This window comes from Rhinolophus ferrumequinum, chromosome 22 (genome assembly GCF_004115265.2).
Source record: "Rhinolophus ferrumequinum isolate MPI-CBG mRhiFer1 chromosome 22, mRhiFer1_v1.p, whole genome shotgun sequence".
NCBI lineage: Eukaryota > Metazoa > Chordata > Mammalia > Chiroptera > Rhinolophidae > Rhinolophus > Rhinolophus ferrumequinum.
In genome coordinates, this window is record NC_046305.1 from 27847774 (window position 1) to 27863535 (window position 15762).

The window sequence follows — 15762 nt, forward strand, 5'->3', positions numbered from 1 at the left end:
GAGGAAGAGGCCAATTGGGGAGGTTATCAGGAAAATCACAGTAAAGGGTATGTTTGTTATGCAGATTTAAGTCAGTTTCTCCTCTATTGATAAGATTCTCTGGTGATTTAGGGTCATCCTTCTCATCCTAGTACTGAGAGAGACACCCTATAAATAGGGATTTTCTTTATAAATGTAAATGTCCCTTACAAAAGGGTAACTTCTGCTAGGTTTTCCCTATGGTCAGACTCTTAGGTAGTTTCCAGAATTTCACTACTACAATAGCAAAATGATGCATGTTTTTGTATGAAAATCTCACAGTGAGACAAGATGATTTTCAATTCCATTCTCGACCAGGAAGCATTGTTTCTAAATTTTTTCAATACTTGGGGGGAAAATGAATTACCATTCCCCCCCCCCTTCCTGTCCCTTGTTAACCTAAAAATAAACTGTCAAAGTGAGAGGCAACACGCTTTTATTTGAGATCCAAAGAATGGCTGTGGGAGGCCGATTGCAAGGAAGCTTGCAAGCATATCATGCTCCCTCTCTGGAGGAACAGTGGGTCAAAGACAGGGGAGTTCAAGATGTTCTTATGTGTGTCGGCAGAACAGGATGTGCTGATAGGTATGTCTAATTTGTTGCAAAAAGTGATTTTCATGGAATTTGTTTTGCGCGCAACCTTGACATTGCTGGTATATAAGGCATGAGCACAATAAACTCGGGGCTGGTGACGCTTTGGAGCACCAGTCCTCCCGCACACATTTGTGTTTCTCATTCATCCTCACCCCCCGTTCAGGGACCGCGTTCGATTCTGTGACGGCTGGCCCATCATAGGTGGCGCCCGAACAGGGACCGGAAACAGGGGACTCGGTGAAGGACACCGCTCGGTGAAAGGGCCCGGCCTGAAAGAAGGCTATCTGCGAGGAGCGGTAAGTACGGCAGGGAGTTAAAAAGTGGGTCAAGCGGGGAGTCGCACTCTATATGTGAAGGGGTTAAAGCGCATGCTTGCCTCCCGGGGAGCAAAAGTAGGAAAGGATCAGTTGGAACGCTTCCTGGCATTCGTAGAGACGGTTTGTCCATGGTTTCCTGAGGGAGGGACTGTTAATATACAGACGTGGGTTAAGGTAGGAGAGAGGTTGCAGGATTATTATACAGTCCACGGGCCGCTGAAGGTCCCGGTAGAAACTTTTGGTCTTTGGACCTTGATCCGAGATTGTCTTGATTTGCGGCACGAACAGTTCAAAATCGAAACCTTAAAAAATTGCGAGGAGGAAGATACGTCCCTCGCTAAACCGGAGACACAGAAGGAGGAAGTAATTAGATCCGCCTCTGAATGGGGAATTGAAGGTCTGAAAGAGTCCCCTCCAGAGCCGCTGTGTCATAAGCCCCATGGGGAGGAGGATGGTGAGCCATCCGATGAATGGCTTGATCCCACCTCCCAGGCCGCCCTAGATGAAGTGGCGATAGAATATGAAAGGGACAAATATCCTCCCTTAATAGCCTTAATGAAAGAACCTAAAATAGAAAAGAAAACAGGGCCCACATTACAATCTTTTGCAGATCAACTCAAGCAGGTACAGGGTGCTTTGGCCCGCCTCACGGCAACAGTAGAAACTCCAGCCCGGCCAGACCCTTGGAGAGCCCCTCAGAAGGACCCTCCTTGGAAAGAACGTTCCTGTACCCCGGTTCAGATGGCTGGGATGGACCCCCCGCCTTGGAATGCCTTTCAAAAACCACCTCCTCCGGTGTGGGAGCCGCCTCTAGTAAATTTAACTCCCACGGCTCCCAGTTCTTTAACGATGCGTGTTTCTCCACTGCAGTCGGTTGTACAGGCGGCTAGGAATGCAGGGCAAGATACAAGTAATTTTTTTACCTTCCCAGTGTTTGAAAGGCCGGATGGTAATGGAGGAGTGATTAGGGAGTGGCAGCCATTCTAATTTAAGCAATTAAAGGAATTGAAAGAGGCATGTAATAAGTATGGTCCTACAGCTCCTTTCACAATTACTATCTTGGACACTATGTCCACGGAAGCCCTTCCGCCCGAGGATTGGAAGAGTCTCGCTCATGCTTGCTTAACTGGAGGAGACTACCTACTTTGGAAATCAGAGTTTTATGAGAATTGTAAAAAAACAGCACAGATTAATTTCCAACAGCAGATACCAATTAATTTTTGATATGTTAGCAGGCGAAGGTCAACATACAGACCTGCCTGCTCAGCTTGCATACCAGGTAGGGGCCTATGCGCAGATCACAAACGCTGCAAAAGAGGCGTGGAGGAGCCTTCCGGAGACCTCCCGGAAGACAGAACATCTGTCCAAAGTTAGGCAGGGACCTGATGAACCTTTCCAAGAATTTGTATCCCGTCTGCTGGAGGCAGCTGGAAGAACTTTTGGGGACTCAGCAGCTACCCAGGCGTTGGTCACCCAGCTAGCCTACGAAAATGCTAACTCTGCATGTCAGACGGCAATCAGGCCTTTTAGAAAGAAAGGTTCTCTTTCAGATTATATCCGCCTCTGTTCAGACATCGTCCGTCTTACACCCAGGACATAGTCCAAGCAGCGGTTATGCAAGAAAGACCTATTAAGGAGATTATGTACCAACAGACAAAAATGAATGCTGGATATCGTAGTCAGGGAAACGGGGCCTGCTTCGCTTGTGGCAAACTGGGACACAAGGCCCGTCAATGTCCTCAGGGACAACAGTCACAAGGGGGAAATAATGGACCTTCCCTGTGTCCCAAGTGTAAAAAAGGTAAACATTGGGCAAACGAGTGCAAATCCAAAAGAGATAAAGATGGGAACCCCTTGCCAGGAAACTGGGTGCGGGGCCAGCCCCAGGCCCCGAAACAACAATGCTATGGGGCCCTGCAGGTACCGGAGCAGGATCAGATTCAGCCAGAAAAGGCCCTGCTAGTCACAAATCCGTTCCGCAACTGTTCCGGGCAACCTCAGGCAGCGCAGGACTGGACCTCAGTTCCTCCGCCTACGCAGTATTAACACCAGAAATGGGGATGCAAGCGTTGCCCACAGGAGTATATGGACCACTGCCAATAGGGACGATGGGCCTTATTTTAGGAAGAAGTAGCACAATTATGAAAGGTATCCATGTATCCCCTGGGGTGATAGACGAAGATTACACTGGGGGACTTAAAGTCATGACTCAATCCCCCTCGAGCATCTCCACCATTCCTTTAGGCACCAGGATAGCCCAGTTAATTTTGCTGCCCCATATTGAGGTGGGTGGGACTGCTCTGTCCGGACCTCGAGGGAATAAGGGATTTGGATCCTCAGATGTTTATTGGATACAGGAGATAACCAAAGAACGACCAACTTTAAAGTTAAGAGTCAAAAATAGAACATTCCCAGGCATTCTGGATACAGGGGCCAATGTATCCTGCATAGCTGCAGATCATTGGCCGCATAGTTGGCCTATGCAGGCGACTGCCACAGAATTGCGGGGAATTGGACAATCACAATCTCCGAATCAGAGCAGTGATTTATTAACATGGCAGGATGAGGAAGGCCATTCAGGTATATTTCAGCCCTACATTGTGCCAGGATTGCCTGTAAATCTATGGGGAAGAGATGTTATGCAGAATATGGGTGTGTATTTATACAGCCCCAACCCGCAAATTGCTCAACAAATGTTCGATCAGGGACTACTGCCTCAACAAGGGCTGGGCTCTATGAGCCAAGGCAGACTCTACCCACTTAACCCCACAGGCCAGATGAATCGTGCCGGTTTGGGGTATTTTCCCACGGGGCCATGAGTTTACCTGTACTCCACAAGAAAACAGCAGAAGCCATCACTTGGAAGAGTGACACCCCAGTGTGGATAGACCAATGGCCCCTCACAAAAGAAAAAATCGAGGTAGCACAGTTGCTAGTACAGGAGCAACTAGAAAGGGGACATATAAAGGAGTTCCCCGTGGAACTCCCCAATTTTTGTCATAAAGAAAAAATCAGGAAAGTGGAGGCTACTCCAAGATCTCAGGAAAGTGAATGAGACCATGGAACTCATGGGACCCTTACAGCTGGGTCTCCCTCAACCTGCAGCAATTCCAAAAGATACTTACAAAATAGTGTTAGACCTCAAAGATTGTTTTTATACTATACCTTTAAATCCTGCAGACTGTAAATGCTTTGCTTTTAGTGTTCCTAGTACGAACTTTCAGGAACCTATGAAAAGATATCAGTGGCTTGTCTTACCTCACGGAATGGCTACTAGTCCCACACTATGTCAACAATTTGTAAGTAAAGCTATTGCTGGGACTAGGGCATCCCACACTGGAGTGTATATTATTCATTACATGGATGACATTTTACTTGCACACACCTCGGAGGGGACCCTCCTGGCTTGTTATGCTCATTTACAATTAGCATTGAAACAGGCAGGGTTAATCATCGCGCCTGAAAAAGTCCAAAGAAGTGCGCCCTATTCCTTCCTAGGATATAGACTCCTGGATGTTAACAGCCAGCCACAAAAAAATTGAATTAAGAAAAGATTGCCTTAAAACACTCAATGATTTCCAGAAATTATTAGGAGACGTCAATTGGCTTCGTCCCTCTCTTAATATTACTACTGGGGACCTAAAATGTTTGTTTGACTTACTAACAGGTGACCCAGATCCATCCTCTCCTCGAAGTCTAACATTTGAGGCGCGTGCCGCCCTTGACAAAGTGGAGCAAGCCATTCAAACACAGCAGCTCATGTTCTGCGATTACAATAAACCTTTAACTGCATATATTATGGCTACTAAACACACCCCAACTGCAGTTTTATGGCAGAATGGGCCCCTAAGGTGGATACACCTGCCTGTGTCAGCCCAAAGAAATCTTACTCCATATCATGAATTCGTTGCCAGTCTTATTCAAGAGTGCCGCTTAGAAGCACAAAAATATTTTGGTCTGGATCCTCACAATATTATTGTCCCTTTTACTAAGGAACAAATTCAGGGTTTATTTACCCTCTCAGACAGTTTTGCTATTGCCCTTGCTAATTTTTCTGGTACAATAGATAACCATTACCCGCCACATAAACTCCTCCGATTCGCGCTCCATAATGAGTTTATCTTTCCATCAATAATAGTACCACAACCCATCCCACTAGCCCCCACAGTATTTACTGATGGATCAAGCAATGGCACGGCAGTCTATATATCCAAAGGCAAGTCTCGAACTTTACATGTCTTCCCTGCATCGGCTCAAATTATCGAATTACGAGCCACCTTAATGGCGTTCCAGGATTTTGCTGACACTGCGTTCAACCTCATCTCTGACAGTCAATACATTGTACATGCTTTAGCTTATCTGGAGACTGTGCCTTTCATCAGGACCTCAAACCCAACAATTTTATCCTTATTCAAACAACTTCAAAAAGAGATTCAGGCTCGTAAATACAAGTGCTATGTAGGCCATATTAGAGCTCATTCTGGCCTCCCTGGGCCCCTATCTCTAGGGAACGCCCAAGCGGATGAAGCCACAAAATTCATCGGCCTCTCCCAAATTGAATTGGCTGCCCAATCTCTTCGCTTACATCGTCAAAATGCTACTAGTTTACGATTGCAATTCCATATTCCACGGGAAGCTGCCCGACAGATTGTTAAACAATGCTCCACATGTCCACAGCATCTTCCTGTTCCTCACCTCGGTGAAAATCCTAATGGTTTACGCCCCGGCGATCTGTGGCAAATAGATGTTACTCATATCCCTGAATTTGGTAAATTTAAATATGTTCATGTCAGTGTGGATACTTTTTCCGGCTACATTGTGGCTACAGCTCAGCAAGGGGAACGCATGGCTCATGTCATCCATCATTGTTTGACTATGTTCTCCCAAACAGGCGTTCCACGACAAATAAAAACTGACAATGGCTCTGGCTATACTAGCAAGGAGTTCACAACCTTCTGCGCTCAGTTTCATATTACCCATATCACTGGCATTCCTTATAACCCTCAAGGACAAGGGGTAGTGGAACGCACACATAGAACCCTTAAAACTTGCTTACTAAAAATAAAAAAGGGGGAGCTTTACCCCTTGACCCCCCAAAATTATCTTCATCATGCTCGTTTTATTCTCAATTTTTTAACTTTAGATAAGTATGGCAAGAGTGCTGCAGACAGATTCTGGCATCCCACCACTCAAAATACCTATGCTCTTGTACGATGGAGAGACCCGTTAACAGGGACCTGGCATGGTCCCGATCCAGTCCTCATATGGGGACGAGGACATGTGTGTATTTTTCCACAGGACGCCTCTGGACCGCGGTGGCTTCCTGAGAGACTGGTGAGACATGCTGACCCTGTTGCTGCTCCTGGGGACCCTAGTCCTTAGTGGAAGTGCTAATAAGACATATTGGGCCTATGTTCCTGATCCTCCCCTACTGCATCCTGTAAGCTGGGAATCTCCTGAAATACAGGTGTATGTGAACGACACCGATGCTCTTGGCTTGCCGGCTCTACCGGGTGCCAAAGACAATGGGACAGTTTTCGATTACACTGGTCTCGGCTCTGGGACTCCTATGTGCCTTAGCCGCAATAATGCGACCTATGGGTGTGTTCGGCTAACGACAGGAACTCTGTGTGGCAAGGACCAGTGTGTAACAATATGGAGACCCGCAGCCGCCATCCAGATTGCTGGACGCCCCAGTGGTACCAGCCCTTCAGACTTCCCCACGTGCCAAACGGAATATCGTAAGAGTGATAAGACCATCTACTGGAAGACATGTAAGGAAAACACCACGCAGCAGTACAGTATCACAGGTTCATCTAGGTACATTGTGGATTGGTCGCATGGCATAAACAGTTTGTATGGAAACCCCCCGGACTCATCTAAAGGACTGGCTATGGGACTCTGGTACTCATCTTCGGGATTCCCCCAGACAAAGTGGTGGAAGATCGGGGCGGCCATGGGGGAAGTCAAGTTGCTTAATCAGACTGGTACAGACACTTATGTATCCGCCTGCGTCGCTTTTCCATTTGCGCTGCTTATAGGGAACGTGTCTGTTGCCTTTAATAGTGATAATAGGACTTATAATGTCTCCTGCCTTGATTGCTTACTGAGTGCTTGTGTTTCTAATGTCACAGAAAAACATTCTGTGGTGCTGCTGCATCAGCCCCCTTTTGTCATGATACCAGTAAAACATAGTGGCCCTTGGTTTGATGATAAGGGACTACAAGTGCTAGAGGAAATCAACAAGGCGCTCCAGAAATCTAAGAGAGCCGTTGGCCTTATTATAGCGGGCATTACCACCTTGATTACCCTTATCGCGGCTACCTCTGTGGCCGCTGTGGCCCTAACACAAGAGGTACAAACCGCCTCCTATGTCAATTCACTTTCCCACAATGTGTCTGAAACCTTTATGACACAGGAATCCATAGATAAGAAATTAGAACAAAAGGTCAATGCATTGTATGACATGGTGATGTATTTGGGCGAAGAGGTCCAAGGTTTAAAATTAAGAAATACCCTTCGTTGTCATGCCACCTACCAGGATATCTGCCTAATTAACACAACATATAATGAGAGTCAGATATCCTGGGAAAAGGTTAAGAAGCATCTACGAGGACTTTGGTTACAAAATAATGATACTATGGAGTTATTGCAACTACACAAAGAGATAATGGCATTTACCTCCACTACGCCCTTAGATTTTAACCCTGCACAGGTAGCACAGGACATCCTGACAACCTCCAACAAGCCTTCTCTCCGTGGGGATTGAATAATTTGCCTCACTTACTTATCTCATTAGGAGCTGCCATAATAGGCGCCTGCATTGTCCTGTCTCTTGCCCATTGTTTTTCGACTTGGGAGGCGTGCTATTCTAATGGTCGCCACTGATCTCCACATGATGGGACTGAAATCTACAGCACCGATTCAGCAGGTTTGAAGGGGCAGGTCAGCCAATGACGGGTTGTCACCACCTCGCGTGCAGTCCACCTAAGACAGGGACCCCATGACACAAATGGGAATCCCGATGACAGGTACGTCTGCAACAACAGGGGGACACCTCAGACAGGCGCTGTCACCAGGCGTCCTCAGGGAGGAGGACACTGCTTTTATAAAAACAAAAAGGGGGAGATGTGGGAGGCCGATTGCAAGGAAGCTTGCAAGCATATCATGCTCCCTCTCTGGAGGAACAATGGGTCAAGGACAGGGGAGTTCAAGATGTTCTTATGTGTGTCGGCAGAACAGGATGTGCTGATAGGTATGTCTAATTTGTTGCAAAAAGTGATTTTCATGGAATTTGCTTTGCGCGCAACCTTGACATTGCTGGTATATAAGGCATGAGCACAATAAACTCGGGGCTGGTGACGATTTGGAGCACCAGTTCTCCCTCACACATTTGTGTTTCTCATTCATCCTCACCCCCCGTTCAGGGACCGCGTTCGATTCTGTGACAGCTGGCCCGTCATAAATAGCTATTTGGGAAACACTGATCAGACAGAAACCCAAATAATTTTCCTATTAGGGGATGAAGTCAAGGGGGCTTTATGTGAAAGGGAAGAGGAATAATTACATGAACGGAAAGAAGAAATTTCTATTGATGTTAATAAGTCAAGGAAGGAATTTCTATAGGTGCAGATAAGCTAAGTTATTCTTTAGCTATGCACGGTGGTGCTAATTCTAAAGAATTTCTTCAATTTTCAGTCCAGTAGTGAGAATTTCTGCTTTTCTGTTATCTTTGAAAGTTCTTGTTTGGCATACAATGTTGCTTTATGCCCAATCCAAAGCTTATTTCAACATTCCAAAGGTTTGAGGAGTAAGACATGCAAGGAAGTCTCGCTGGGATGGCAACTCCAACTCCATTTTGAAATGGATCCATTTATATTATTTTATACCCTCTTTGCTGTATGCCAGTGTTGAAAGAAATTTCCAGCGCTAAGATGAAGCCACTTCTGCCCAGGGTGCCACATCAGCAAACTGAAACTTACATAACTTTTGTGTCCCTATAAATGCTCTGTGTGATCAGAAACACAGTATATCCGGTCAACCTATCCCCAAATATCAAACCAAATCTGGGTCTTCTCACCCCAAACAAGGTTGAACCCAGCCAATGAGATACTTTCAGTTTTTCTGTTCCTTTTTTTTTTGTTCTTTATTCTTTGTACTATAAAAGCTTTATGTCTTCTAAATGGAGACTCTCTGCTTTTTGAAGTATTAAATATGGTTTGTTTGTATCATCTAAATTGTTTTCTTTAATCATTTTTTTAACACCAGATGACTCTCTTTGAAGGGCTGATTCTCCATTTTAATACTTTTGTATCTTATCCTAAGTTGACTTTTGGGAAGTATCGGAAAGGGAAAATTCCCTCCTGTTGGTTCTTATGGCTGGTGTTCCTAAAGCCCAATAATTAAGTTTGTCTGCCTGTGTGATTTGGCCAAAAAATGCACAAGCTTGGGTTTGCAATAAAGAAAGCAATTAGTGTATTAAAATTGGCCAATCTGGACACAGGCGAGCTTGTGCTCTCAAAGACCCGACTCACTGATTGTGTATAGGTTACAGATCATATAGGGCAAAATCATAAGACACTGTGGGTTAGGGGTTTGGAGTCATGTTAGGAGCTAATTGGTCAGAGGTGAGATAAGTGTAATAAATCATTTCTTCAGGTTTTGAGGTCAGTCCCAGTGTCCAGAATGGTTTCAAGGAGAGGTAACTAAGGGGGTCGTCCAGCCATAGGGCTCAGGAGCTGTAACATAACTTATATTAATGTCGTTGGTAGTTTGATAGGAATTGCGTTGAATATGTATATTGCCTTAGGCAGTATGGACATTTTAACTATATTAATTCTTCCTATCCATGAACATGATATGTGTTTCCATCTATTTATATCTTCCTTCAATCCTTTCTTCAGTGTCTTATAATTTTCTGAGTACAGATCTTTTACTTCTTTGGTTAAATTTATTACCAGGTATTTTATAGTCTTTGGAGCAATTGTAAATGGGATTGTTTTTTTTAATTTCTCCTTCTGATGTTTTATTATTGGTATATACAAATGCAACTGATTTCTGAATATTAATTTTGTATCCTGCTACTTTACTAAATTCATCTATCAGCTCTAATAGCTTCTTGGTGGAGCCTTTAGGGTTCTCTATATATAGTATCATATCATCTGCATACAATGATAATTTTACTTCCTCCTTACCAATTTGGATGCCTTTTATTTCTTTTTCTTGTCTGATTGCTGTGGCAAGAACTTCCAGCACTATGTTGAGTAGAAGCGGAGATAGTGGGCAACCTTGCCTTGTTCCTGATCTTAGGGGGAATGGTTTTAGCTTTTCCCCATTGAGTATGATGTTAGCTGTGGGTTTGTCATATATGGCCTTTATTATGTTGAGATATGATCCCTCTATTCCCACTTTCTTAAGGGTTTTTATCATAAATGAACCCCCTTGCCCTCTGGTAACCACTAAATTAAGTTCCCCAGATTAATTTTCAAACCCCGTGGGCATCTTGTGGTTACTGATTGTTTTCTAATCCCCTCACCTTCCCCCTTACCCCCACCCCACCCCCGCCCATCTAGCAACCCTCAGTTTTTCCTCTTTGTCTACAAAACTGTTTCTGATTAGTTCATTCACTTATTCTTTTCTTTAGATTCCGCATATAAGTGAGATCATATGGTACTTATCTTTCTCTGTCTGACTTATTTCACTTAACATAATGTTCTCTAGGTCCATCCATGTTGTTGCAAATGGTAAGATTTCTTTCTTCTTTATGGCTGCGTAAAACTCCATTGTATAAATGTATCACAGTTTCTTAATTCAGTCGTCTACCGATGGGCATTTTGGTTGTTTCCATGTCTTAGCTATTGTGTATAGTGCTGCAATAAACATAGGAGTGCATAAAGATTTTTGAATTGGAGTTTTGGATTTCTCCGGATAGATACCTAGGAGTGGAATTACTGGATCATAGGGTAGTTCCATTTTCAGATTTTTGAGATACCTCCATACTGTTTTCCATAGTGGCTGCACCAATCTGCAATCCCACCAACAGTGCACAAGCGTTCCCTTGTCTCCACATCCGCGCCAGCACTTGTTGTTTGTTGATTTATTGATGATAGCCATTTTGACTGGGGTGAGGTGGTACCTCATTGTGGTTTTTATTTGCATTTCTCTGATGGTTAGTGAGGTTGAGCATTTCTTCATATGTCTGTTTGCCATCTGTATGTCCTTTTTAGAAAAATGTCTCTTCAAGTCCTCTGCCCATTTTTTAATTGGGTCGTTTGTTTTTTTGGAGTTGAGTTGAGTGAGTTTTTCATAGATTTGTGATATTAATCCCTTATCAGATATATCATTGGCAAATATTTTTTCCCATTCAGTAGGATCCTTTTTGTTTTATTGATGGTTTCCTTTGCTGTGAAAAAACTTTTTAGTTTGATATAATCCCACATGTTTATTTTTTCTCTTACTTCCCTCGGGGGGTGGGAGATGAGGGTAAGGGGATCAAATATATGGTGATGGAAGGAGAACTGACTCTGGGTGGTGAACACACAATGTAATTTATAGATGATGTGATACAGAATTGCACACCTGAAATCTATGTAATTTTACTAACAATTGTCACCCCAATAAATTTAAAAAAAAAAGATGTTTTCCTTAGCCGTCCAGGGGCTTGAACTTTGACCATTAGTCACATCCAGGTTATTGTCTTCTTCGGCTATCTCAGAGGTCAACAATCACCAAGGTGAGAAACTAAGTTTAGGTCAGTGAAGTGTGCTGAGAGAGAAAAGGAGGAAAAAAGTGATTGTTTCAAAACTACAGTTTACATCAACTCAGAATAATGAGGACCTTTGGTTTCACTGGTCAAATAATTAAAATAACATAAGTCAGATTAACAGGAGAAAATCAAATTTTAATATGAACACACGGAAATTTCCACAAGCATGAAGCATTACAAAGACAGTAAGGCAAAATGAGGTATATATGTCTTTCTGGTCTAAGGAAAAAGAGGCAGGGGTTCTGGGAGTTCAGAGGGTAGTAAGGCAATTCACAGGGAGAAAAGAGTTAATGTTTAGTAAGCAAATATTTCCGGGCCATCTAAGAAAATGAATTACAGAGAGAACTTTGATCAAACCTTGCCAGGTTCCTCTCTTGTTTGTCACACCTAGTTTACATTATCTATGGTTATCTATGGTGATGGTTCATTCCTAGAACAGACCTTCTATCTTAAAATTTTTTTAGGCAATTAGAGGAAAGGTCAAAGTTTCTTCCTAAGTCTTCTTGTTCTTAAAAATAACCAGCTTAAAATAATCAATATCCCAAAGAGACATATTTCGGGATGGCAAAATCTGCTCCCCTTCAGAAGTTAACCATTTTTTATGCACTATTCCCTTTCCTAAGCATCATGTACCATATATGGATCTCCTACTGTGTGCCAAACACTTCCACCTGTTTCATATAATCCCCAGATTGCAAGCTTTATAAGGGTTTTAGAGGTAAGAAAATAGAGGCTCACAGAACCCAAGTCTTTTTTGAGACTCACTCTGCCAGTAACAGCATTTGACTCCAGGCTTGTCTGTCTCCAAAGTTATGTCCTTTCCCCCATGCTACACTTGGGAAGAGAGGGAGCCACTTCTTTCAATCCTTGAACCCCATCTTCCTCATCCTCTGCAGTGGATGGTGAGTGGTAGAGTGAGCACTGCTTTTGTTCTAGCCTTGTTTGCTTATTGAAGTGTGACTTCAGGCAGGTCTCTTAGTTTCTCTTGGCTTCATTTTCAACATCCATAAAGTGGATATAAGTACTCCATACCAGTTTGCCTCATAGAAGTTACATGAGGACCTATAGAACAAAAGTTTGCTTCACATGAAAGCAACTGGCCCTTAGCAGGGGTTTATGGGGAAGGGTTGTGAGGGAAATTAAGAACATCTTAGAAGACTCACCTATTATTGGGAGGTTCAGGCAGGTACAAAATGCTAGGGGAGTCTCAATGATGCATTTTCTCCAGTAGAGTCAAGCAAACACCTGAGGCCTCAACCAGAGAGGCTATGATCTCAGTTTAAGGAATACCATAAATTAGTGGGGTTTTTTGTTTGTTTGTTTGTTTGTTTCCCAGTTAGAAATAATGAGGGACTCACACTCATTTCTAAAGACTCACCTGACTTTGGGCTGAAAGAGAGAGAACTGTGCAGCTCAGAGAACTGTCGACGAAATAAAACATCCAGCCTAAGAGAAAGCTTATAGGAGTTTATTTGAGCTAAACTGACGAAAATTGCCGGGAAACAAAATCTCAACAGATTGAAAAAATGCTCTGCAAACTGGCAGTTTGCAACTTATCTCATACATGGAATCAAAGGAGGAAGATTACATGAAATCATAGGGGGGTGCAGGATAGTTAATAGTTCGCTTTTTACAGCACATAGAGGTGGTACTCAGGGGTCAAGAATAATAATGAGGGATTCTGCAGTTTCCTGCTCTGGTCCAGAAAAAGGGATTACTGACATTCCAAGAATGTCATCTTAGGTGCAATAAGACAGACAGGCTCACTTAAGGTGAAGATTGACTTTACTAAGGAAGCTTCAGGCTAAAGATGTGACTTCCCACCATGCCCACCTTAGTTATGAATTTTTTTATGCTAATGCCATCTTATGTGGTTATTTTCAGTTTCCTGAGCTTGTCTGGTTTAATCTGTGGCCCCTTTTCCGTCCTCAGAACAAAATATTAAAATTTTGATTAAAGGCAGTATCGATATTACTATTTTCTCCTTTTACTCAGTCTCCAATTTGGCTTGGCTTGGCATAGCACTTTTTATTTAAAATTTTGATATTTTGTCCATCATGGATTTTTTGCATGTTTTGATTTTAAAAAAATATTGCATAAAAATATTATTTACGTAGATGGCTGAATTTTTGGTGCTCCCTTAAATTTTGTGTTGTGGTGAGTGCCTTCTCACTTGTTTCACCCTGGGCCCGAAGGTGTCACAGCTGAAGTGGTAGCAGTGTGGGTCACACAAATACTTAGTTGGCATTGGACAAGTATAAAACCCTGACTTCTACTCTTCTACTCTACTTCCATTGCAAATTGTTCTCCAAGTGTTACTATAGGCATGCCCCCAACCACTGTCACCTTTGTGAGAATTAGGAAAAAACACCTCTTCTAAAGACCGATTTTATTTTTAAAAAGATACTTTATTCCCACATACACCCCCAAAAAATTGTAGTAATAAATACAGGCATTTATAACATTTATCATGTGAATGGCATTCCCTCAGGTGCAGTGCTTCAGGCAGGGCACACATATGAAAGGAAGCAGAATGTGTCACCCCAAAATTTGCCTCTTTGGCATAAGGATTATTTTGAGCTCATTATTTTTAAGAAATAGCAGACAAGGAAAAACTCTAAAAATGAGCAGATATTACTCTTTTGTAGGAGACATTTACATTTATGAAGGAGATCTCCATTTATAAGGGTCTCCCTCTCTGGAGCAGAAAGAGCAGGATGAGTAAATCTCTAGAAACTTCCTATCAATGGACAAGACAACAACTTAAATCTGCATAACAACCTTACCCTAGTTCTGTTCTTTGCTAATAACCTCCCATAACTGCCCCCAAACCCAACATCTTCTTTTGTCTTTAGCTAGAGATGATATATAAGGTGGTAGCTTGTGCCATTTCAGGGAGTTAGTTTTCCTGGGTATCTCCCATGCATACATGCTATTAAACTTGTTTGTTTTACTTCTGTTAATCTGTCTTTTTGTTACAGGGGTGTCTCAGCCAAGAACCTAGAAGGGTAGAGGGAAAATTATTCTTTTCTCTTTTACACCTGTGCAGTTCCACAGGGAGACCAGCACAGCTCTCCTCCATGTTCCTCAGAGTTAACAAACTGTTTCCTACTTCCTACCTTCATTTCCTCTTGAATCAGCTTCAGGCTGTTCTTTTGGTCCCCTCTTCCTTAGTTTTTTTCTTGAAGGTTTATTATCTGTTACCTTGACCATCTTACATGTGAAGGTTTTTTTTTCCCCCTCCTGATGTTTTCCCTTTTCACAAATTTTAACACACATTTCTGCATGTGTGCTAACTTCTGATAAAGTTAATTGGTATATCAGCAACCACAAAATGGAGGCTGCCCCAGTGGCCCGACCCATGTCACAAATCTAAACCTAAATCAGTCTGCACTTATAGGACACACCTGTCAAGGAAACCTCATGTACACTAATCACAATCCTCTAACTGGGCTCCAGCTAGCTCACTTTAACTTAGAAACTGGACCTGCTGGCCCTGACCTTCTAGCCAATCATGTCTGTTTCCTCGTTCCCTCTTGTAACAATGCTCCATAGAACTCACACTTGCCCAAATTCCCTTGGGAAGAGGGTTCCACTGCTGGTGAGGCACTGTACTCCCCCAATCCATGGATAAAGGACATCAAACTAAATTGTTTTTGTTTTGTCATTTGACACTTCACACCCCTAGACTTGGGACATCATATCTGTTCCCAATATTTCTATTCAAGATATGAGTCCATCAAAAGCAACGCTTCCCATCCTCAGGTTTTTCATTTCATTAAGAAGAAGGTAAACTCCCCGGGGACAGAGATGACGTCTGTCTTATTTGCCAGACTGACCTAGCAGAGTTTCTCAATAAATATTGGTTGAGTGATTTAAGTGAATTTTAAGGTTTGCAAGTGACCACACCTTGACTGCAAGTCTCCTGTAACAATTTGAAGTGTGTCTTCATGCTCAGTTTCTCCATTGAGATGGGCTCTGTACAGGCCTAAGGCCTGGACTTCTCATTATAGCACAAGAGTATAAATAAAACTGGGGCAGTTGTCATTGTCCTTGGGTCAGGCACAC

The 15762-nt window shown here is 43.0% G+C and overlaps 1 protein-coding gene across 1 annotated transcript; it reads left to right on the plus strand.

The window, feature by feature from the left end:
- The first annotated feature begins 695 nt into the window (after positions 1-695).
- On the plus strand, positions 696-7715 carry LOC117014375 (endogenous retrovirus group K member 9 Env polyprotein). Its single transcript, XM_033092158.1, has 2 exons — positions 696-908; positions 6228-7715. The coding sequence occupies exon 2, from the start codon at positions 6271-6273 to the stop codon at positions 7696-7698; it is 1428 nt and encodes a 475-aa protein (XP_032948049.1). The 5' UTR covers positions 696-908; positions 6228-6270; the 3' UTR covers positions 7699-7715.
- The last annotated feature ends 8047 nt before the right edge of the window (positions 7716-15762 follow it).